Source organism: Hypanus sabinus, chromosome X1, assembly GCF_030144855.1.
Source record: "Hypanus sabinus isolate sHypSab1 chromosome X1, sHypSab1.hap1, whole genome shotgun sequence".
Classification (NCBI taxonomy): domain Eukaryota; kingdom Metazoa; phylum Chordata; class Chondrichthyes; order Myliobatiformes; family Dasyatidae; genus Hypanus; species Hypanus sabinus.
This window is the reverse complement of record NC_082738.1, coordinates 32,444,542-32,468,003: the sequence shown is the minus strand read 5'-3', so window position 1 is coordinate 32,468,003 and position 23,462 is coordinate 32,444,542. Positions and strand designations below refer to the sequence as shown.

Sequence of the window (23,462 nt, the reverse complement as noted above, 5' to 3'; positions counted from 1 at the left end):
TTAAGAAGCACTTGGTGGATTTGGTGCAATATGGGTCAAGCGCAGAAAGTTTGGGCTAGCTGGATAGGCACTGTAGTCAGTTTGGACTGATTGGGCTGTAGTGCCTGTATCTGTGTAGTATTAGTCCATGACTTACTGAATGTGGTGAAGTGATCTGTGTGGATGGTGTGCAAAACAAAATTTTTCACTATATCTCGGTACATGTTCCAGTAATAAACCAATGTTCCGGGATGCAGTGAGAAGCTTTAGAACACTCTCCACTTGTCTGGGTGGAATTAGTGCATGCACTCAAACGATTTGTCAGGATTTAAAGGACTGAGTTATGGGGAGAAACACATACCCACACAGAGTTATACATTCACACGGACTTTTTTCCTTGGAGTGTTGGAGATTGGGGGGGTGACCTTATAGAGGTGTATAAAATCATGAGGGGCATAGGCAGGGTGAACACACAGTCTGTTTCCCAGTACAGGATAATCCAGAACTAGAGGGCACAGGTTTATTGAGAGAGGAGAAAAGATTTAAAACAAACATGAGGGGCAGCTTCTTCACCCAGAGGCTGGTCCAGAGGAAATGGTTGAGGCAGGTACATTAACAATGTTTAAGAGGTTCTCGAACAGGCTCATTTATAGGTCAAGCACAGGTAAATGGGAATGGCTTTTATAAGAGTTTTAGTCGGTGTTGAGTAGTTGAGCCAAAAGGCCTGTGTCTGCTGTATGAATGTGAGGAGAACAATTCAGAGAAGGTTTACAAGAACCAGCCCTAAAATGCATCATCAAAGAGTGAGAAGGGTCCAGGTCACAGCTCGAAGTAGCAGCCAGAAACAGCCTGCATGCCCTAACGCATGACCCACAAAGAGCTAATTTGGAGGTATGGCGAGCAATTTGGCAAGTGGCTGTAACACCTTTCCCTCCCACCCACCGTGTTTCCAAGGTGTCGGGTCGTTCCTGCTCTACTCTGTCCACGAGGGTATCCGGGGAATCCCGCTGGATCCCAATGATAAGTCAGACGCCCTGGTTCCTGTTTCCGGCACCTCGCTGGCCGTTGGCATCGACTTCCATGCAGGTGGGTGTGTGAGGGAGGTGTGATCCTATGTAGGAGAGGGGGTGGAAAGGAAGGGGAATTTGTGGATGGGAGATGTGCATCAAGAGAGAGAGATTGTTTGAGTGTGCCTCTGTTTGCATATTTATTTATCTGTTTGTGTGTGTGTGTGTATACGCGTGCCTGTCTGTGCCTATGTTTGCCTCTGTTTAACCCCTTTGGCCACTTACTGAAAGCTGGTCACTCCAACCCCCTCCCTTCCCTTGTTCTCCGTGACTGAATGTGTGAGTGTAGTGCTGGGAACACCACGGTCTGACTTCTCTCTGTTCCCTCCTCTCTCTGAACCCAGAGAATGACACCATCTACTGGGTAGACATGGGTCTTAGCACCATCAGCAGAGCCAAACGGGACCAGACCTGGCGGGAAGATGTGGTCACCAACGGCATTGGACGGGTTGAAGGCATTGCTGTCGACTGGATTGCCGGTGGGTAGAGGAATGGGCAGTGCGGGTTGTCTCGGGGACCAGACTGGAGGGAGCGCAGGGAGTGTCGAAAGGGCCAGAGGGCTGGGTGAGATGAGCGGTTGGGGGAGGGCATGTGGAGGAGGAACAGCATGCACACGCACAGACAAAAGTGACAATTTCAAAGACAGTCTCACGCATACTCACACAGACAGACTGAAATGCATACCCACACAGTTACACACACACACATACACAGACTTAGACTGAAATGCATACTCACGCAGTCTCTCTCACACACACACACCACACCTTCACACACACACACCACACCCCCCCACACACACACACACACACCACACCCCCCACACACACCACACACCACACCCCCACACACACACACACCACACCCCCACACACACACCACTCACACACACACACCACACCCCCCCATACACACACCACACCCCCACACACACACACCACACCCCCACACACACACCACCACACACACACACACCACACCCCCACACCACACACACACACCACACCCCCCACACACACACACCACACCCCCACACACACACCACCACACACACCACACCACACCCCCCCCATACACACACCACACCCCCACACACACACACCACACCCCCACACACACACCACTCACACACACACACCACACCCCCACACACACACACACACACACCACACACCACACCCCCCCCACACACACACACCACACCCCCCACACACCACACACACACCACACCCCCACACACACACCACTCACACACACACACACCACACCCCCCCCACAGACACCACACCCCCCACACACACACACCACCCCCCCACCACCCCCCCACACACACACACCACACCACACCCCCCCCCCACACTACACACCACACCCCCACACACACACACACCTACCCCCCACACCACACCACCACACACACACACCACACCCCCACACACACCACACCCCCCACACACACACACCACACACCCCCCACACACACACACCCCCACACACACACCACTCACACACACACACCACACCCCCCACACACCACACCCCACCCACCCCCCCCACACACCACACCACACCCCCCCCCCCACACACACACCACACCCCCCACACACACACCACTCACACACACACACCACACCCCCCACACACACACACCACACCCCCCCACACCCACACACCACACCCCCCCCCACACACACACACCCACCACACCCCCCACACACGCACACACACTACACCCCCACACACACCACACCCCCCACACACACACACCACACCCCCCCCCCCACACACACACCACACACACTACACCCCCACACACACACCACACACCACACCCCCCCACCACACACCACACCCCCCCACACACCCCACACCACTACCCCCACACACACACCACACCCCCCACACACACACACCACACCACACCCCCCCCCACACATACACACCACACCCCCCACTCACACACACACACCACACCCCCCCACACACACGCACACACCACACACACACACACCCCCCCCACACACACACACACAATACACCCCCCACACACACCACACCCCCCCACACACACACACCACCCCACCCACACACACACACCACACCCCCACACACACACACACACCACACCCCCCACACACACACACCACACCCCCCCCCCACACACACACACACCACACCCCCCCACACACTCACACACACAACACCCCCACACACACCACACCCCCACACACACACACACCACACCCCCCCCCCGACACACACACCACACCCCCCACACACACACCACTCACACACACACAGCACACCCCCCACACACACACCACACCCCCACACACACCCCCACCCACACACACCACACCCCCACACACACACCACACACCACACCCCCCACACACACACACCACCCCCCCCACACACACACCCACCCCCCCCCACACACACACACACACACCACACCCCCACACACACACCACTCACACACACACCACACCCCCCCACACGCCCACTCACCACACCCCCACACACCCCCCCACACCACACACACCACACCCCCCCACACACACACACACACACCACTCACACACACACACCACACCCCCCCACTCACACACACCACACCCCCCCCCACACACACACACACGCCACCCCCCACACACACACACACACCACACCCCCACACACGCACACACACTACACCCCCACACACACCACACCCCCCACACACACTCACACACACACCACACCCCCACACACACACCACTCACACACACACACCACACCCCCACACACACACCACACACCACACCCCCCCACCACACACACCACACCCCCCCCACACACACACACACCACACCCCCCACACACGCACACACACAACACCCCCACACACACCACACCCCCCACACACACACACCACACCCCCCCCCACACACACACACACACACACACCCCCACACACACACCACACACCACACCCCCCCGCACACACACCACACCCCCCCCCACACACGCACACACACTACACCCCCACACACCACACCACACCCCCCCACACACCACACCACACCCCCCCCCACACACACACCACACCCCCACACACACACCACTCACACACACACACCACACCCCCCCACACACACGCACACACACACACACACACCCCCCCCCCCACACACGCACACACATACACCCCCCACACACACCACACCCCCCACACACACATCACACCCCACCCACACACACCACCACACCCCCCACACACACACACACACACCACACCCCCCACACACACACACCACACCCCCCCCCCACACACACACACACCACACCCCCCACACACCACACACACTACACCCCCACACACACCACACCCCCCACACACACACACCACACCCCCCCCACACACCACCACACCCCCACACACACACACACCACACCCCCACACACACACCACTCACACACACACACCACACCCCCCACATACACACACCACACCCCCACACACACATACCACACCCCCACACACACACCACACACACACACACACCACACCCCCACACACACCACACCCCCACACACACACACACACCACACCCCCACACACACACACACACCACACCCCCACACACACACCACCACACACACACACACCACACCCCCCCAACACACACACCACACCCCCACACACACACCACACCCCCACACACACACCACTCACACACACACACCACACCCCCACACACACACACATACACCACACACCACACCCCCCCCCACACACACCACCACACCCCACACACACACACACACACCACACCCCCACACACACACCACACCCCACACACACACACCACACCCCCACACACCCCCCACACACACCACACACCACACCCCCCCCACACACACACACACTACACCCCCACACACACACCACACCCCCCACACACACACACCACACCACCCCCCCCCCACACATACACACCACACCCCCACACACACACACACACCATACCCCCACACACACACCACCACTCACACACACACACCACACCCCCACACACACCACACCCCCCACACACACACACCACACACACCCCCACACACACACACACCCCCACACACCACACCCCCACACACACACCACTCACACACACACACCACACCCCCACACACACCACACCCCCCACACACACACACCACACACCCCCACCACACACACACAACCCCCCACACACCACACACCCCCACACACACACCCACACACCACACCCCCCGCACACACACCACACCACACCCCCCACACACGCACACACACTACACCCCACACACGCACACACACTACACCCCCACACACACACACCCACACCACACCCCCCCCCACACATACACACCACACCCCCACTCACACACACACACCACACCCCCCCCCACACACACACACCCCCCACACACCACACCCCCACACACACACCACTCCACACACACACACACCCCACACACCCACACACCCCACACACACACCACACACCACCCACACCCCCCGCACACACACCACACCCCCCCCACACACGCACACACACTACACCCCCACACACGCACACACACTACACCCCCACACACACACACCACACCACACCCCCCCCCACACATACACACCACACCCCCCACTCACACACACACACCACACCCCCCCACACACACGCACACACACACACACACACACACCCCCCCACACACACATCACACCCCACCCACACACACACACCACACCCCCACACACACACACCCACACCCCCCACACACACACACCACACCCCCCCCCACACACACACACACCACACCCCCCACACACGCACACACACTACACCCCCACACACACCACACCCCACACACACACACACCACACCACCCCCCCCCACACACACACCACACCCCCACACACACACCACTCACACACACACAGCACACCCCCCCACACACACACCACACCCCCTCACACACACACCACACCCCCACACACACACCACACACCACACCCCCCACACACACACACCACCCCCCCCACACACACACACCCCCCACACACACACACACACACACACCACCCCCACACACACACCACTCACACACACACCACACCCCCCACACGCCCACTCACCACACCCCCACACACCCCCCACACACACACACCACACCCCCCACACACACACACACACACACCACTCACACACACACACCACACCCCCCACTCACACACACCACCCCCCACCACACACACACACACACCACCCCCCCACACACACACACACACACCACACCCCCCACACACGCACACACACTACACCCCCACACACACCACACCCCCCACACACACTCACACACACACCACACCCCCACACACACACCACTCACACACACACACCACACCCCACACACACACCACTCACACACACACACCACACCCCCCCCCACACACACACACACACACACACACACTTTATTCCCATGCAGTAAGGATTTATTTCACTTTCTGATGAACCTCCCTCCCCTTCCCTCACTGGTGTTGAATGGAAACCACTCTGCAGGCAACATTTACTGGACGGACCAGGGTTTGATGTCATCGAGGTAGCACGCCTGAACGGCTCGTTCCGATATGTGGTGGTGTCCCAAGGGCTGGATAAGCCTCGTGCCATAACCGTCCATCCGAAGAAGGGGTAAGTGCCTTTGCAGTGACTGAGGGCAAGATACAGGTCTGCAGAGATGGGGGGTGGGGAGGGAGTTGGGAGTGATGAGAGTGTCGGCTCTGTCATTGCACTACATCATTGAGTCATATAGTGTGGGAACAGGCTCTTAGTTACACCACGTCAATGCAACCTGCTAAACTGATCTTAATGCTTGCTCCATAACCACCCCTGCCTCGGTGATTCTAGTCTTAATCCAATGTTACAGAGTCACATAGCATGATAATAGCAAGGATCTCATCTCTCTGAGGGAGGTGCAGACGGAGATCATTGAGTCACACAACACAGAAACAGTGGTCCATGCAATTTGATTTTTCCTATCTAAGCCTCACATTGGTTTGGCACGGTAGCATTACAGTGCCAGGACCTGGGTTCACCATATCTCTGCACCTCATGGCTTTATCCAACTATATAAGTTCAAGTTTAATTGTCATTCAACCACACAGTGTTCCTCTGCAGCCAAGGTGCAAAGCACAGTACCAACAGTCACAAAGCACATATAATTATGATAGCAGAACGACGTAGAGTTACAAAAAGAACATTTAAATTTAATAATACGCCCAAGTCCCTGTAGGTCAATGGTGCACAAGTGTTATCCCGGAGCCCCATGTTTTGGCAAGAACAGCCACATGGCGTAGTGTACCCGCAGACAAAGGCAGTCCTGCTGATCTCCCACTGAACGAACACTGGAGGGCAGCCTCCAACCCAGCGCCGAATTCAGCGTCTCCTTCCTCAGCAGACTCAACAGGCAACCCCAAGGCGTGAATGAGGGCCTGGTCCGTGCCACAACTAAGGCAGCTTCCCCGCTGTCAGTCTTGCCAGTGAATTGGACTCTTTAAGTATTCTAGATTACCAATGTTCACCAGAGTCTTGCAATCACAACAAAAACGTCCCGCATCATCCGTTGGATCATGCACCACCTCCACGTATTGCCACTGATGTTTGCTTCCCTGGGTGGCTAAAGCACGCTGCAACACAGTGTGCAACAGGTCGACCTCCATTGCTCACCAGCTGCTTGCTAGTGGGGTAGACCTGCAGTACTTGGTGTTCTTAATATCCTGCAGTGCCTGGTGATTGTGAAAAAGACATAAAGGTTGAACAATTAAACAATTGTTTGCATCCAAAGAGGCCGCTGCATGCGAGTGCACTGCCATCTTACTGGAACACTCAATCTCCTATGCTCAGAGGAATAAAGTCTCATCTGCCAAAACTCAGTCGCATGAGTTGGCAGCATCCACATCAATCTCCTCTGCACTCTTTGCAGCTTAATGACTTGTTTCCTGTAGCAGAGGAACCAAAACTGCACACTTGGGGCCTGTTCTGTGCTGTGCTACATCCTGTTACTCCTGTCCACTGCTGAGCTGCCGATTCAAGTACATCACACAATAAAATGCAGTTTCGCAGTCACTTTGTTGGCCATGATTAAATCAGATATCTCAAAGTTTCATCGAGTGGTTTTAGAAGCACACACTCTGTGCATCTCTTTCCTTAGAACTTTGAGGAGATACAGCACGCCCCCAACAACTCTCTGTGGTTTTTATAGAAGCACCATAAAGTTCATCTCTCATCCACTTTCTTCCTCTCTCTCTCCCTTCTCTCCCCTGCCTCTCTCCCTCTCTCCCTCTCTCCCCTGTTTCCTTCCTCACTCTCGCCCTTTCCTCCATCTTCCTCCCTCTTCCCCCTTCCGTTCCTGCAGGTACCTGTTCTGGACGGAGTGGGGCCAGTATCCCCGGATCGAGCGGGCGAGGTTGGATGGGTCAGAGCGTTCAGTCCTGGTCAACACCAGCATCAGCTGGCCCAATGGAATTTCCATCGATTACCTGGTGGGTGTCTCTCCCCGGTTTCTGGGAGAGGGTGTGGGAAGAGAGACAGGTGCAGGCAATGGTCAGAACGTTGAGTGGAATTACTTTGCAATTCCAATTTCCAATGAAGCTTGCGTGAGAAGGGAGGAGGAGGGATGAGGGAGAGAGAAAGAGATGGGGAGGCAGCGGGTGGGAGGTTCGAGATGGATGGTAGGAGTGGGGAGAGGAAGGAAGAGGAAAGTGGAGGGAGCAGAGTGAGAGGAAAGGAGATTTAGGGAATGGGAGGGATTTGAGGAGCATGAAGGAGGAGGGTGAGGTAGGGATATCATGGGAGGGAGGGGGAAGGTGAGAGAGGAGGTGATGGAGAGGGAGGAAAGAGGGGGTATGGGGAGAATGGAGGAAAAAGAGGTGTTAGGAGGAGAATGAGTGAATGACCTGGTGGGGGAGAGAAAGGATGCTGAGATTATCCATGTTGCTTGCGTTTTATAGACAGAGGTTGAGCAGGTTGGGACTTTATTCATTAGAGTGTAGGAGAATGAGGGGTGACATTATAGAGGAGTATAAAATCACAAGGTACATAGATAGGGTTGGGGAATCAAGAGCCAGAGGGTACAGGTTTAAGATGAGAGGAGAAAGATTTATAATAGGAACCTGAGGGGCAAAGTTTTCACCCAGAGGCTAGTTTGTATATTGAACGAGCTGCCAGTAGAAGTGGTCGAGACAGATATATTAACAACATTTAAAAGACACTTGGACAGGTACATGGATAGGAAAGGTTTAGAATGCGGGGAAATGGAATTGGCTTACATGGGAATCTTGGTGGACATAAATGGGTTGGGCCAAAGAACTGGTTTCAGTGCTCTATGACTGAACAGCTGTTGGTTGTGTGATCTCCTTTCATTTGTTCTCCTCTCCCCCCAATCCCAGGAGGGTAAACTTTATTGGTGTGATGCACGCACAGACAAGATAGAACGAATTGACCTGGAGACGGGCAAGAACAGAGAGGCCATTCTCTCCAGCAACAACATGGATATGTTTGCTGTTTCTGTCTTTGAAGATTACATCTACTGGAGCGACAGGTAATTGAAGCACTGGTTGTCCATCTGTAGGAAGGATGTGCATCCGATATTTTATCATTGTTTTAGACAATTTGAAATCTGTTTCATGACACAGTATGGTGCAAAGACACGCAATTGCTATAAAATAAAAAATAAATAACTATTGGAAAGAAAGAAAAAGTAATAGCAAGGTAGTGTTCATGGGTTTGTTCACCTTTAAAAAATGTGATAGCGGAGGGGAAGATAGAGCTGGAGAGGGGGGCAGAAAGGATTCACCAGCATGTTGCTGGGACTTGGAGGTCTTGAATTAGAATGAGAGTCTGGGAAGGTTGGGACTCTTTTCTCTGGAGTGAAGCGGGCTGAGGGGTGACCTGATAAGAAGTTTATAAAATCATGAGGGGCAGAAATGAGGTCGATGGTGTCAATCTTTTTCTCCGAGTGTCGAGCAGTCTAAAACAAGAGCTTAATGTAAAGGAACCAATAGGAGGCAGTGATTATAATATAATTGAATTCATACTGCAGTTTGAGAGAGTGAGGGACAAAGAAATGGCAGGTGAACATAATGGGTACTTTGCATTAGTCTTCACTGTGGAAGACACTAGCAGTGTGCCAGAGGTCCATGAGTGTCAGGGAGCAGGAGTGAGTGCCATTGCTATTACAGAGGAAAACGTGCTTGGCAAACTAAAAGGTCTTAAGGTGGATAAGTCGCTTGAGCCAGATGGACCACATCCCAGAGTACTGAGAGAGGTTGCTGAAGAGCTAATGGATGCATTGGTCATGATCTTTCAAGAATCACTTGATTCTGGCATGGTCCTGGAGGACTGGAAGATTGCAAATGTCACTCCACTCTTTAAGAAGAGAGGAAGACAAAAGAAAGGAAATTATGGGCCATTATTAAGGATGAGGATTAATAATAGTCTATTATTAAAGATGAAGTTTCATGGTACTTGGAGACTAATGATAAGTCAAAGACAGTATGGTTTCTGTAAAGGGAAATCTTGCTGACAACCTGTTAGAGTTCTTTGAGGAAGTAACAAGCAGGATGGACAAAGGAGAGACAGTGGATATAATTTACTTGGATTTTCAGAAGGTGCTTGATCAGATGCCACACATGAGGCTGCTTAGCAAGGTGAAATCCTGTGGTGTTACTTGAAAGATACTGGCATAGATAGAGGAATGACTGACAGGCAGGAGACAGTGAGAGGGAATAAAGGGGGCCTTTTCTAGTTGGCTGCCAGTAACTAATGGTGTCCTCAGGGGTCAGTATTGGCACTGCTACTTTTCCCATTGTTTGTCAATGATTTGGATAATGGAATTGATGGCTTTCTGGCAAAGTTTGTGGATGATACAAAGGTAGGTGGAGGGGTAGATAGTGCTGAGGAAGAAATGCAACTGCAGCAGGACTTAGACAAATTGGAAGAATGAGCAAAGTGTGACAGATGGAATACAGTGTTGGGAAATACATGATAATGCATTTTTGTAAAAGGAACAGCAGTGGGGGCTATTACCTAAATAGGGAGAAGGTTCAAACATCAGAGGTGCAGAGGGACTTAGGAGTCCTTGTGCACGACTCCCAGAAGGTTAATTTACAGGTAGAGTCTGTGGTAAAGAAGGCAAATGCAATGTTGGCATTTATTTCAAGGGGAATAGAATATAAAAGCAAGGAGATAATGCTGAGCCTTTATGAGACACTGGTCAAGCTGCACTTAGATTATTGTCAACAGTTTTGGGCCCCATATCTTAGAAAGGATGTGTTGTCATTGGAGATAATCCAAAGGAGATTCATGAGTATGATTCTGGGAATGAAGGGCATTTGGCAGCTTTGGGCCTGTACTCACTGGAATTTAGAGGAATGCATGGGGATCTCGTTGAAACCTACCGAATGTTGAAAGGACTAGATAGGGTGGATGTGAAGAGGACGTTTCCTATGGTGAGGGTATCCAGAACTAGAGGGCACAGCCTCAAAATTGAGGGGCGACCATTAGAACAGAGATAAGGAGGAATTTTTTAGCCAGAGAGTTAAATCTGTGGAATGCTCTGCTAGAGACTGCGGTGGAGGTCAAATCTGTGTGTATATTTAAGGCAGAAGTTGATTGTTTCCTGATCAGTCAGGGCATCAAAAGATATGGTGAGAGGGCAGGTGTATGGGGTTGAATGGGATCCGGGATCAGACATGATGGAATGGTGGAGCAGACTCAATGGCCTAATTCTGCCTCTATGTTTTATGGTCTTATTTACAGAGGCTCCTCGGGCAGATTATTGGTATTTACAGGCCATACTAGGGAGAGTGTTGTATTTACAGGAGTCCTGGGTAGTGTGTCGGTATTGAGAGGGGTCCCAGGGAGAGTGTTGGTACTTACAGGGTTCCCAGGAAGTGTAGAAAACCAGAAATTTAAGTTACTATCTTGTTGTCTTTTGGATAGGACCCACGCCAATGGATCCATCAAGCGTGGTCAGAAGGATAATGCGACAGAATGTGTTTCATTGAGAACGGGGGTCGGTGTGCAACTAAAAGACGTGAAGGTGTTCAACAGAGAGAGGCAGAAGGGTGAGAAGCTGTTCTCTCTTTTTGTGTTGGCTTTTGTTTGAACTGTTGGTATGGTGTGGGATTTGGCTCTCCTCATGCCCCTCCTGCAGCGTGGTGCTCCTGTCTCACTTTTCCTCATCTCGCTGTGGGAAGGGTGTTGAGAGAGCGCCGTGTTGTAGTAGGTGTGGTGAGGAGAGAGCGCTGTGGGAGGGGTGATGAGGAGTGCTGTGGGTGGGATGGTGAGAGAGCATTGTGGGAGGGGCGGTGAGCTGGTAATGCCGTGCAGTGGGGTGGGGGGCAGTGAGCAAGCACTGCGCAGTGGAAGGGGCAGGGAGAAGGGAGTGCCATGCACTGTTCTGTCCTCAGATTCATGAACCCTCATTTCCCTCCACCTGCTCCTCCTCCTCCACCTCTGACAGGGACCAACATCTGTGCCCAGAACAACGGTGGCTGCGCGCAGCTTTGCTTGTACCGGGGCAATGGGCTGCGGACCTGTGCCTGTGCCCATGGCATGCTCTCAGAGGATGGTGCCAACTGCCGAGACTACGACGGCTACCTCCTTTACTCTGAGCGGACCATCCTGAAGAGCATCCACCTGTCGGACGAGACTAACCTCAACTCGCCCGTGAAGCCCTTTGAGGACCTGGACTACATGAAGAACGTCATCGCCCTAGCATTTGACTATGGCCGGGGCCCCAAGGGAGGCAATCGCATCTTCTTCAGCGACATCCACTTTGGCAACATCCAGCAGGTCAGCGACGATGGCTCAGGGAGGAAGACCATCGTGGACAGTGAGTTCCCTGCAGCAGGTGGAGAGGGTGGGCCTGGTGATGGGGAGGGAGGACTACCATTGACAGTGAGTTCTCAAGGGGTGTGAGTTAGGGAGTGGAGAGGAGGACCTTCGTCGACAGTGAGTTCCTGGCAGTGACATGGGTCGAGGGAGGGAAGACCTTGTTGACAGTGAGTGCCCAAGGGGAGGGAGAGAATGGGGGTGGTTATATCAGAGGGTACCCACACAAGTGGTGTGATGTGTCTTGGGAACACTATTGAGGCTTGTATACACACACCAGGGGTCAGAGAGTGACATAGTAGGAAAGCAGGCCCTTCAGCCCAACTAGTCCATGTTGACCAAGGTTCCCATCCAAGCTTGTCCCATTTATTCCATATCCCTCTAACCCTTTCCTATCCATGTACCTGTCCAAGTAACTTAAATGTTGTTAATATACCTGCCTCAATCACTTCCTCTGGCAGCTTGTTCCATACACAGACCTGCCTCTGGGTCAAGACGTTGACCCTCAGGTTCCTATTAAATCTCTCACCTTGAACCTGCACCCTTTGGGTTTTGATTCCCCAACCCTACTGTGCACCTTGTGATTTTATACACCTCTATAAGATAGCTCCTCAATCTCTTGCACTCCTAATCTGACCAACATCTCAGTCCCCTCAAGTCCCTGCAATATCTTCGTAAATCTTCTCCACAGTGTGACAACGCTCCCCAGGGCCTTGCTGTGCACTGTGGAATTCCTGCCCCTGTTTTCCTCTTCCCCCAGAAGAGTTTAATCTTCCCCTGACACATGCACATACAGACATGTACCACACACCATGTGCACACAGACATATGTGCGTGCATCAGGCACACACACACAGGCACTCAAGATGTGGTCACAAGGTACGTACACACACCATGTGCACACAGACATGTGCGTGCATCAGGCACACACACACAGGCACTCAAGATGTGGACACAAGGTACGTACACACTATGCATAGGTACAGGCAAACCCATGCACGCGCATGCGCACACACACTTCAAATAGATATGATTGAAGACACACTCACACTGATCCCATTCCATTCCCCCAAATCATCCCGCACACACACCAGGATTCTACTACTCACCCACATTCACCCTGAGGGATTGGGAGGGCAGTGCGCAGTTGCTGGATAGACAGCGATCCTGGGCTGGGCTGGTGACTGGACTCTTTCTCTGTGTTTGAGCCAATGTCTCCTCTCCACCTTCCCTACAGATGTGGGCTCGGTGGAGGGTCTGGCCTACCATCGGGCCTGGGACACACTGTACTGGACCAGCTACACCACCTCCACCATCAGCCGACACAGTGTGGACCAGAGCCGGCCCGGAGCCTTCGACCGCGAGACCGTGGTCACCATGTCTGGCGAGGATCACCCTCGCGCCTTTGTCCTCGACGAGTGCCTCAAGTAAGGAGGTGGGCGGTGGTTGTCAGGTGGGGTGAGACCCGGGGGGTAGGGATGGAGGGAATATCCTCCAGACTCTGCGGCCTGTTGTTCTGTGTCTTGAGGTCATGGTTCTTCATCCTTGACAAGTACCTCGAGTGATGCAGCTGAAGTGGATGGAGTTGAGGGGTAGGAGGAACAGAGTGGCTGATGGAAGGTCCTTTAAGCCCTCGGTAGCCTGTTTCTCTATGTCTCAAGATTGTGGTGTTTCGTGCTCAATTAAGTGATGGGGGGTGTCAGGGGAGTGGTGGGAAGACCTGAGAGGAGGAGGAGGTAATGGGGTGGTGACAGAGGGGTTACGAGATCCTTCAGGCCCTCTCCAATCTGTTTGTTGAGGTCAAAGTCGTTCCTCCTCTGTGAGTGCCTCAAGTAAGGGGACGGCTGTGAGTTGAGGGGGAGATGAGGTGATGGAAGCAATGGGGTTAGGAGTGGGGATTGGGAGGGAGGTCCTTCAGAACTCCCCCCCTCAGTGTTTCAAGGTCATGGGGTTATGAGTAGATGAATGGGTGGGGAGAGACCCTTCAGGAGTTAGGGTTGGATTAGAGGGTTGAGCTTCAGACCACCAATGTCTTGATGTCGAGGGAGTGGGGGCTGGTGAGCATGCTTTGGATATTCTCCAGCCTGCACCTCCCTGTATTGAGGTTGAGGTCGTTCCAGTCCTCACTCCATTTTTGTTTTCAAGTGGGCTGTGAATAGGGATGTTGTTCATTCTGCTCTGGAAGGCTGAGGTTACTGGGACAGCTGTTAACAGGTTTCTCAACCACTTTCTCTCTCCACTCCCTTTCTCCTCTTCTCCCCTCGGTTCATCTCTCTCTCTCTCCCCCTTCTTCCTTTTTTCCCTTGCTCTCACCCTCTCTTTCCCCCAACTCTTCCCCTTGTCCCCTCTCTTTCTTACCCCGTCTCTCTTATTCCCCCTTCTCTCCCACTTAACTACACCCCCTCTCTACACCATCTCTCTCCCCAACCCCAGCCTGATGTTCTGGACGAACTGGAATGAGCAGTACCCTAGCATTATGAGAGCCACACTCAGTGGCGCCAGTGTATCAGTCATCATTGGCACGGACATCCGCACCCCCAATGGCCTCGCCATTGACCACCCATCTGAGAAACTCTACTTCTCTGATGCTACACTTGACAAGATTGAGCGATGCGAGTATGACGGCTCCAATAGGAAGGTAGGTGTCTCCATCACTCTCCTCTCCAGCCCCTCACCCACCTTCCTGTCTCCCTTCTCCTCTCTCCACCCCCATTCCCTCCCCCTCCTCCTACATTCACTACCTCCTCTGGGTTTGATCCTGACCTCTGTCACTGTGTGTGTGGGGTCTGCAGATTTTTCCTGTGACTATGTGGGTTTCCCACAAATGCTCTGGTTGTGGCTTCATCGGTTGTGGGTGCGGGCAGTTGATGAGAATATTAGGTAATGCTGCATTATCAGTGTAGATGGGTTGGCATGAATCTAATAAGGCTGAAAGTACTCTCTGCATTCTGAAATTTGTGGAAGTGTGTGTATGCATGTCTTCGTGAGTGCATCTGTGTGCATCACACAAGTCTGTTTTTCGGTGTCAAACTCGACTATACTGTTGGATGCTCAAGGACATGTCACGGGTGCTCATGAGTCAGAGTTGAATTTATTGTCACCTGTACAAGTCCCTGTGTGTACAGGTGCAATGAAAAACTTACCTACAGCAGCATCACAGGCACAGAGCATCAGAAACACAACATTCACAAAGAAACATAGATTAAACAAACAATAGACAATTTTTACAAGATAGAATACAAATGGAACAAAGTGAAAGTCCATTTTAGTGTGAAGTAGTCACAGTAGTGATTATGGCCGGTTGGTTTATGTGTGGGTGCAGTGTGTCCGGATAGACTCCTCTGCTGTGTACAGCTTTTCATGTTCCTGCACATTTGAATTGCAATACCTGTGTGTCTGTGTTCTTGTCTCTCCCTGTTTCTGTGTCAGTCTCTGTGTGAGTCTCTCTCTCCTTCTCCTCTCTTCCCCCTCTCTACATTTGTCTGTATGTGTGTGTGTGCACATTCAAAAGCATATTTTTGTGCACCTGTGTGCACGTGCTTGTATCCCTGCCTGCATGCTAATTTACTGCCTCTGTCTTTTCTCCCTCCCCACCCCCCCAGGTGATCCTGAAGTCTGAACCGGTCCATTCCTTCGGCCTGGCAGTGTATGGCAATTTCATCTTCTGGACAGACTGGGTGCGCAGAGCAGTGCTGCGTGCTGACAAGTACACTGGTGGAGATCTCCGTGTCCTGAGGGCAGACATCCCCCAGCAACCCATGGGAATTGTCGCTGTGGCAAATGACACCAACAACTGTGAGTGAAGGGCAGGGGGATCTCACCTTGCCCAGTGGTCAGTTCAAATGTAAATTGGTTTATTTTTGTCTTGCATATGATTCAAATAAATCAGATCACTATACAGTGTAGTGCAGGCAGACAATAAAGTGCAAGGGCCATGATGAGGTAGATTGTGAAGTCAAGAGCTCATATTATTGTGCTGGGGCCTGTTCAGTAGTCTTTATAACAGTGTGGTAGAAGCAGTCCTTGAGCCTGGTGGTATGTGCTTTCAGAGTTTAGTATCATCTATCGGATAGGATGGAGGAGAAGAGAAATTGTCCGGGTGTGTAGGTATTAGCACACACAAGATGAGCTGATGGGACTTTTTCGATGATGTAAGGGTTTTGGAGTGTGGTAGACCCACAGGAAAGGGGATGTGATTGGTTCACAAGTCTGTCAGCAGTGGTTCATGATGATTTATTTATGTCTTTCCTCTCTCTCCGCAGGCAACCTGTCACCGTGTAAGGTCTTCAACGGAGGCTGCCAGGATCTGTGCCTTCTCACGGCAGAGGGACGGGTCAAGTGTGCTTGCCGTGGTGATCGGACCCTCTTGAATGACTTCACTTGCAGTGGTGAGCTCCACTGTCCCCCTTCCCACTCTCTTTAACTCTACTGGGGTGTCATTTCCTAAACTCTTTAAATGCTTCTCTCTCTCACCTTAAATCCAACGGACCCTATTTCTCTCTCCCTTTAAACCCACTGGACTCTGTTTCTCTCTGTCTTTAAATCCAACAGTATCGTTTCTTTCTCTCTTTAAATTCAGTGGACCTCTTGTCTCTCTCACTTTAAACCCAAGGGACCCCATTTCTCTCTTTCTTTAAACCCAACGGACCCTGTTTTTTTCTCTTTTAAGCCAAATGAATGCCGTTTTTCTCTCACTTTAAACCCAGTGGACCCCGTTTTTCACTCTCTCTTTAAACCTAACAGACCCCATTTCTCTCTCCCTTTAAACCCAGTGGTCCCCGTTTCTCTCTAAATGCAACAGACCTAATTTCTCTCCCTTTAAACCCACTGGGACCCTGTTCCCCACACCCTTTAAACCCCCTCTTCCCGCTGATGGGAGGCATGTCAATATGATACCCTATGTCCTCCATAAACATCTTTCTGTCTTTGTAACCCTCTCTTGCCCCACACAACCCTCCCCATTTTGGTGAACCCCCCTCTCCGCTCTACACCTCGCCCTCTCTCTTCCCCTCCCCTTCCCCACTTGCCTTTCCTGCTCCTCCCCTCTCTCTCCTCACTCACACTCTTTGCAATACCCCTCACTCTCCCTCTCCCACTCACTTTGTCCCCTCTCCCGACATTTTCTCCACCTCCCTCGCTGCCTCCTCCCCCTTTTCTCTCTCTCCCCTTTTCTCTCTTGCTCTCTCCGTCCTCTCCCTCACTCTCTCTCCCCTCTCCCCCACTCTTCCTCTTCCCTCCCCTCACACCCTCTGTCCTCCTCCTTCGCACTCTCCTCCTCCTCTTTCTCCTCCCCTCACTCTCCCTCTCTCCCCCTATCTTCCCTCCCTTCTTTCCTTTCCTTCCTTCTCTTTCTCTCTCTCTCTCTCTCTCTCTCTCTCTGCTATCTTTCCTCTCCTTTCTCTCTTTCCTCTATTTTTCTCTCTCTCTCTCCTCCCTCTTTTCCTTCTCTCTCCTTGACTCCTCCTGGGTCCTTGAGCTCTGGGCCTCCCTCCATCCACCTTCATTTGATGGACTGGTTAGTGGGACCACACCTGTGGTGGTGTGGACAGTATCCTCTCTTTCAGGAAAGGACATTGATGTGTTGGGAGCAGTTTGCAGAAGGCTTACAGGACCCATATCTGGAAATAACCTGTGTAATTTATGTGTAATTCATCTTTTCCTTGTGAATGTTGTGTATCTGATGCTGCTGCAAGTTAAGTTTTTTAATCGCACCCTGTGCACACATGGACTTGTGCACCTGACTTTGTGCTGGTCTCCTTGTTCAAGCAAGGATATTGCTGTTTTGGGAGCAGTTCAAAGAAGTTTTACCAGACTCGAGTGGGAAAGCTGGTGAGACCACATTTGTGAAGCACGCTAAGTTGCGTCGTCTACTTTTCATGTTATATGTTAACGATCTGAACAACAGAATTCATGGCTTTGTTGACAGGTTTGTGGGTGATACAAAGATTAACGAAGGGGCAGGTAGTGAGGAAGCAGGGAGTCTGCAGAAAGACTTGGACAGGTTAGGAGAATGGGTAAAGAAGTGAGAGATGGAATACAATGTCAGTAAGCGTATGGTCATGCACTTTGGTAGAAGGACTATTTTCTAAATGGATAGCAGATTCAAAAATCAGAAGTGCAAAGGGACTTGGGAGTTCTTGTGCAGGATTCCCTAAATGTTAACTTGCAGGTTGAGTTGGTGTTGAGGAAGGTAAATGCAATGTTAACATTCATTTTGAGAGGACTAGAATTAAAAAACAAGGATGTAGTGCTGAGGCTTTATAAGGCATTTGTCAGACTGCATTTGGAGTATTGTGAGCAGTTCTGGGCCCCTTGTCTAAGAAAGGACGTGCTGGCATTGGAGAGGGTCCATAGGAGGTTTACACGAATGATCCTGGGAATGACCCCATGGGGTACATCCCAGGCTATCTGACCATTCCTTGTGAGAGAACTCACCGATTCCAGGGATAAGGAGTGTTTGATGGTTCAGGACCTTTGCTCACTGGAGTTTAGAAGAATTGAGAATGAGTCTCGTTGAAACCTACCAATATTGAAAGCCCTAGATAGAGTGAATGAGGAGAGGATGTTTCCTATAGTGGGAGAGTCACTAGAGGACATAGCCTCAGAATAGAAGGACATGCATTTAGAACAGAGATGAGGAGGAGTTTCTTTAGCCAGAGGGTGGTGTATCTGTGGAATTCATTGCCATAGACGATTGTGGAGGCCAAATCATTTGGGTATATTTAAACAGAGGTTGATAGGTTTTTGATAAGGTAGGTCATCAAAGGTTACAGAGAGAAGGCAGGAGAATGGAGTTGAGAGGGATAATAAATCATCCTTGATGGAATGGCAAAGCAGACTCGATGGGCTGAATGGCCCGATGCTGTCTGATGTTTTAGTCTTAATAAGTTGGAAATGGTGAGAATGAATGTGTTGCTGGATGGCAGGACATGTTAGGACTGGACTGGACCATCTCAGATCCACAAAAGGCCTGCTGTGGGAGAATCTCATTTAAGGGGCGATGAGGGAACAGAGACTGCATTCTGCAGAGTTTCAAAGAAAGAGGGTGTGGACTGAAATTCTTAGACTGCTTAATGACAAGGATGAGTCTTAGAATTGTCAGAGACTTACACTCAACAAGTTCAAAGTATGTTTATTATCAAAGAACAACCTAAGATTTGCCTTCTTACAGGCAACCACAAGAACCCATGAAAAAAAGAACATAAACAATAAAAGTAAGGGAGTAGGATTCAGAGCAAAAATGAGTCCATAGACAAAGCCCGGAGCAGCCAGAGTAGGCCACAGCTTCAGCCTCATTTCAGTGCAAAGCTGAGTAAGCGTAACAGAGCAGTGAGCAGAACTGGCCCAACCCTTCTCTGTGATCCTTCCTGACAGCTTGCCTTTTTAATCCATTTGGCCTAGCGTTAAATCGTCCAAACATCGGGTCGTTCTTTATTCTTGGACCTGGGCCCTGTTGCTCTGGATGTGGACCCTGCTGCCATGTTTCAGTCTTTAACTGAGCTTTCCATATTGGCCTGGCACTTAGATCGATCAGACATCAGTTTAGGTGATTGGGCCTCAATTCTGCCTGGAATCTGCCTCAACTTCACCTTGCACCCAAATGTGAGGTTGTGCTCTTTGGGAAATCAAATCAGGATGGGTTTGACAGGACAGTGCAGGAGCAGTCCCTTCGGCCCTCAATGTTGCAGCTATCAGTGTGCCCACTTAAATCTCTCTGCCTCCATGTAATCCATATCCCTCCATTCCCTGCACATTCATGTGCCTGTGTTAGTACCCCTTTACCGTTATCTGCCTCCACCACCAACCCTGGCAGCGCATTCCAGATACCCACCCGTCTGTATGGGAAAAGAAAATCCCCCTCCCCCCCCCCCCCCCCACATATCACTTTCAGCTTTTCTCCTCGCACCTTAAGTGCACTGTCCTCTAGAGAATTTTACCCCCTGGAAGAAAAAAAAGAGATTCCAGAGATACTCTTCATCCTATATATGCCTCCCATAATTTTATAAATCTCCCCTCAACTGCCACCTCTCCACAGAAAACAGCCCAAGTTTTTCCAACCTCTCCTTTATAGCTTGTACCCTCCTTTGCCTCCTTTGGTGGGGAGGGAAGTGCCCGTGATATATTGGGTAGAGTCCACTACTCTCTTGCAGCTTCTTATGTTCCTGTGCATTTGAATTGTCGTACCAGACTTCCTCATGGGCACATAGTGGCAGTCACATGAATAAGGTGCAATGAAAAGCTTACCTTCAGCAGCATCATAGCAATAAATAAGTAACTTTCGCAAGAAATACATAAGTTATACTTAATTTTTACAAAAAAGCACAATTAGAACAAAAATGAAATCCATTGTAGTGCAAAGTGATCACAGTGTTTCTGTACTGAGGTGGTGATCAGGGTTGTGCCAGTTGGTTCAGGAACTGAATGATTAAAGGGAAATATAGCTGTTCCTGAACCTGGAGGTGTGGGACTTAAGCTGGTGTGCTCCTGTTCTTTCCATCCTCATCTCCAGCTTCCCTTCCTGTCTTCCAGCTCCCAATTCCAGTTGCAACCTCTACAGCGAGTTTGAGTGTGGTAATGGGGACTGTGTCAACTACATTCTAACCTGCGATGGAGTGGCTCATTGCAAGGACAGATCTGACGAGAAGCCATCGTTCTGCAGTAAGTTGCCTCGTGAGCCATCTGCAACAGAGTTGTGCAGTGTGGCACAGTTCAGCCCAACATGTCCATATTGTTCCAGATTCTCATCTAACCCTATGTATGTTCCTATCTATAGCCTGTTTGCCTATGCTTGCCCATATCCCTTTGAACCTTTCCTATCCAAGTACCTGTCCAAGTGTCTTTTAAATGTTGTTAATGTACCTACCTCAGCCCCTTCCTCTGCCAGCTCATTCCAATACGGACCACCCTCCAGGCAGAAAAGGTACCTCTCAGGTCCCTTTTAAATCCTTTCCCCTCTCATCCTAAACACTGGTTTATGCTCCCTGGCTTTGGACTCCCCTGAGGAAAGATCTAGTACTGTACACCTTATCTAGGCCTCTTATAATTTTAAACATTTCTATAAGATTGTCCTTCATTTTTCTATGTTCCCATAACTCAAGCCCTCTAGTCTTGGCGATATCCTCTTAAATCTCCTCTGTACTCTTTCCAGTTTAACCACATCTTTTCTATAACAGGGTGGCTAAACCAGTAAGTACACAGTACTCCAGTGCGGCTTCACCAATGATTTATACATTTGTCCCACCATTCAATGCCCTGACTGATGAAGGCTAGTGCATCAAACATCGTTTTCACCACCCTTTCTGCCTGTGATGCAAATTTTAATGAATTATGCATTTGTACTCCAAGGTCCCTTTGATCCATTATGCTCCATAGTTCCCAACTGTGTATAGAATAATTCCTACGCTGGTTTGACCTTCTAAAGTTTATCAGCTCAATATCTATACTGAAATCCATTTGCCATTCCTCAGGCCACTTCCCTAACTGTTCAAAACCCCCTGTAATCTACAATAAACTTCCTCATTATTAACCAAATCTATCTTCATGTCATCTGCAAATTTATTGATCAAGCCTTGTACATTCACTTCTATATTATTTATAAAAATAACAAGTAAGAAGGGTCCCAACACTGACCCCTGACCCCTGCAGCACACCACTAGTTACCAGTTCTGTTCTAAGAAACAACCTTTGACCACCATCTTTTGCTTCCTACCTCCAAGGCAAGTATGAATTAAACTAACTAGCTCTGCCATGTTCCATGAGACCTATCCCTCCAGACATATGGGACCATCTGAAGGCCCTTGCTGAAGTGAACATCTACTGAGTTAAATTCCCCTGCTGTTCTTTGGCCCATTTCCCAAGTTGACCTACATCACCTTTGAAACCATGAACAGTCTTTTTCACTGTCCACAAGCGCAGTAAACCGTGACCTCCTATGTTCTCATCCAGACTGTTAGCATCTCTGACCAGCAGAGGTTGAATGGGTTTTGTAAATTGGTTTATTATTATCATCACGTATACTGAGGTTTAGAGAAAAACTTTGTTTTGCATGCCACCCATACAGATCATTTCATTGCATCAGTACATTGAGGTAGAAGACGAGAAAAGCTGACCTTGAGCCTGGTGGTTACATGCTTTCAGGCTTTTGTATTTTCTGCTTGATGGGAGAGGGGTAGAAGAGAGAATGTCCGGGGTGAGAGGGATCTTTGGTTATTCTGTCTGCTTCACTGAGACAGTGAGAAGTGTAGACAGAGTCCATGGAGGGGAGGCTGGTTTCTGTGATGTGTTGAGCTGTGTTCACAACTCTCTGCATGTTTTTGTGGTCACATGCAGAGCAGTTGCCTTACCAAGCCGTGATGTATCTGTGTGGGGTGCTTTCTGTGGTGCATCAATAAAAATTAGTAATGGTCAACAGGGATATGCCATATTCCTTTAGCCTCCTGAGGCAGTAAAGATGCTAGTGAAGCTTCTTAGTCACGATCTCAACATGGCTGGACCAGGA

General features: G+C 50.7%; 1 protein-coding gene across 1 annotated transcript in view; it reads left to right on the top strand.

Moving 5' to 3' along the window:
- Nucleotides 1-23,462, top strand: part of LOC132384773 (low-density lipoprotein receptor-related protein 1-like) — a 337,602-nt gene that overhangs the window by 251,473 nt on the left and 62,667 nt on the right. Inside the window, 13 exon segments of the mRNA XM_059956253.1 lie at nucleotides 934-1,065; nucleotides 1,391-1,525; nucleotides 6,632-6,649; nucleotides 6,652-6,760; nucleotides 8,484-8,610; nucleotides 9,517-9,668; nucleotides 12,071-12,195; nucleotides 12,594-12,965; nucleotides 14,202-14,391; nucleotides 15,398-15,602; nucleotides 16,567-16,759; nucleotides 17,227-17,352; nucleotides 21,494-21,622. Of these exon segments, the coding sequence (XP_059812236.1) occupies nucleotides 934-1,065; nucleotides 1,391-1,525; nucleotides 6,632-6,649; nucleotides 6,652-6,760; nucleotides 8,484-8,610; nucleotides 9,517-9,668; nucleotides 12,071-12,195; nucleotides 12,594-12,965; nucleotides 14,202-14,391; nucleotides 15,398-15,602; nucleotides 16,567-16,759; nucleotides 17,227-17,352; nucleotides 21,494-21,622 (2,013 nt within the window).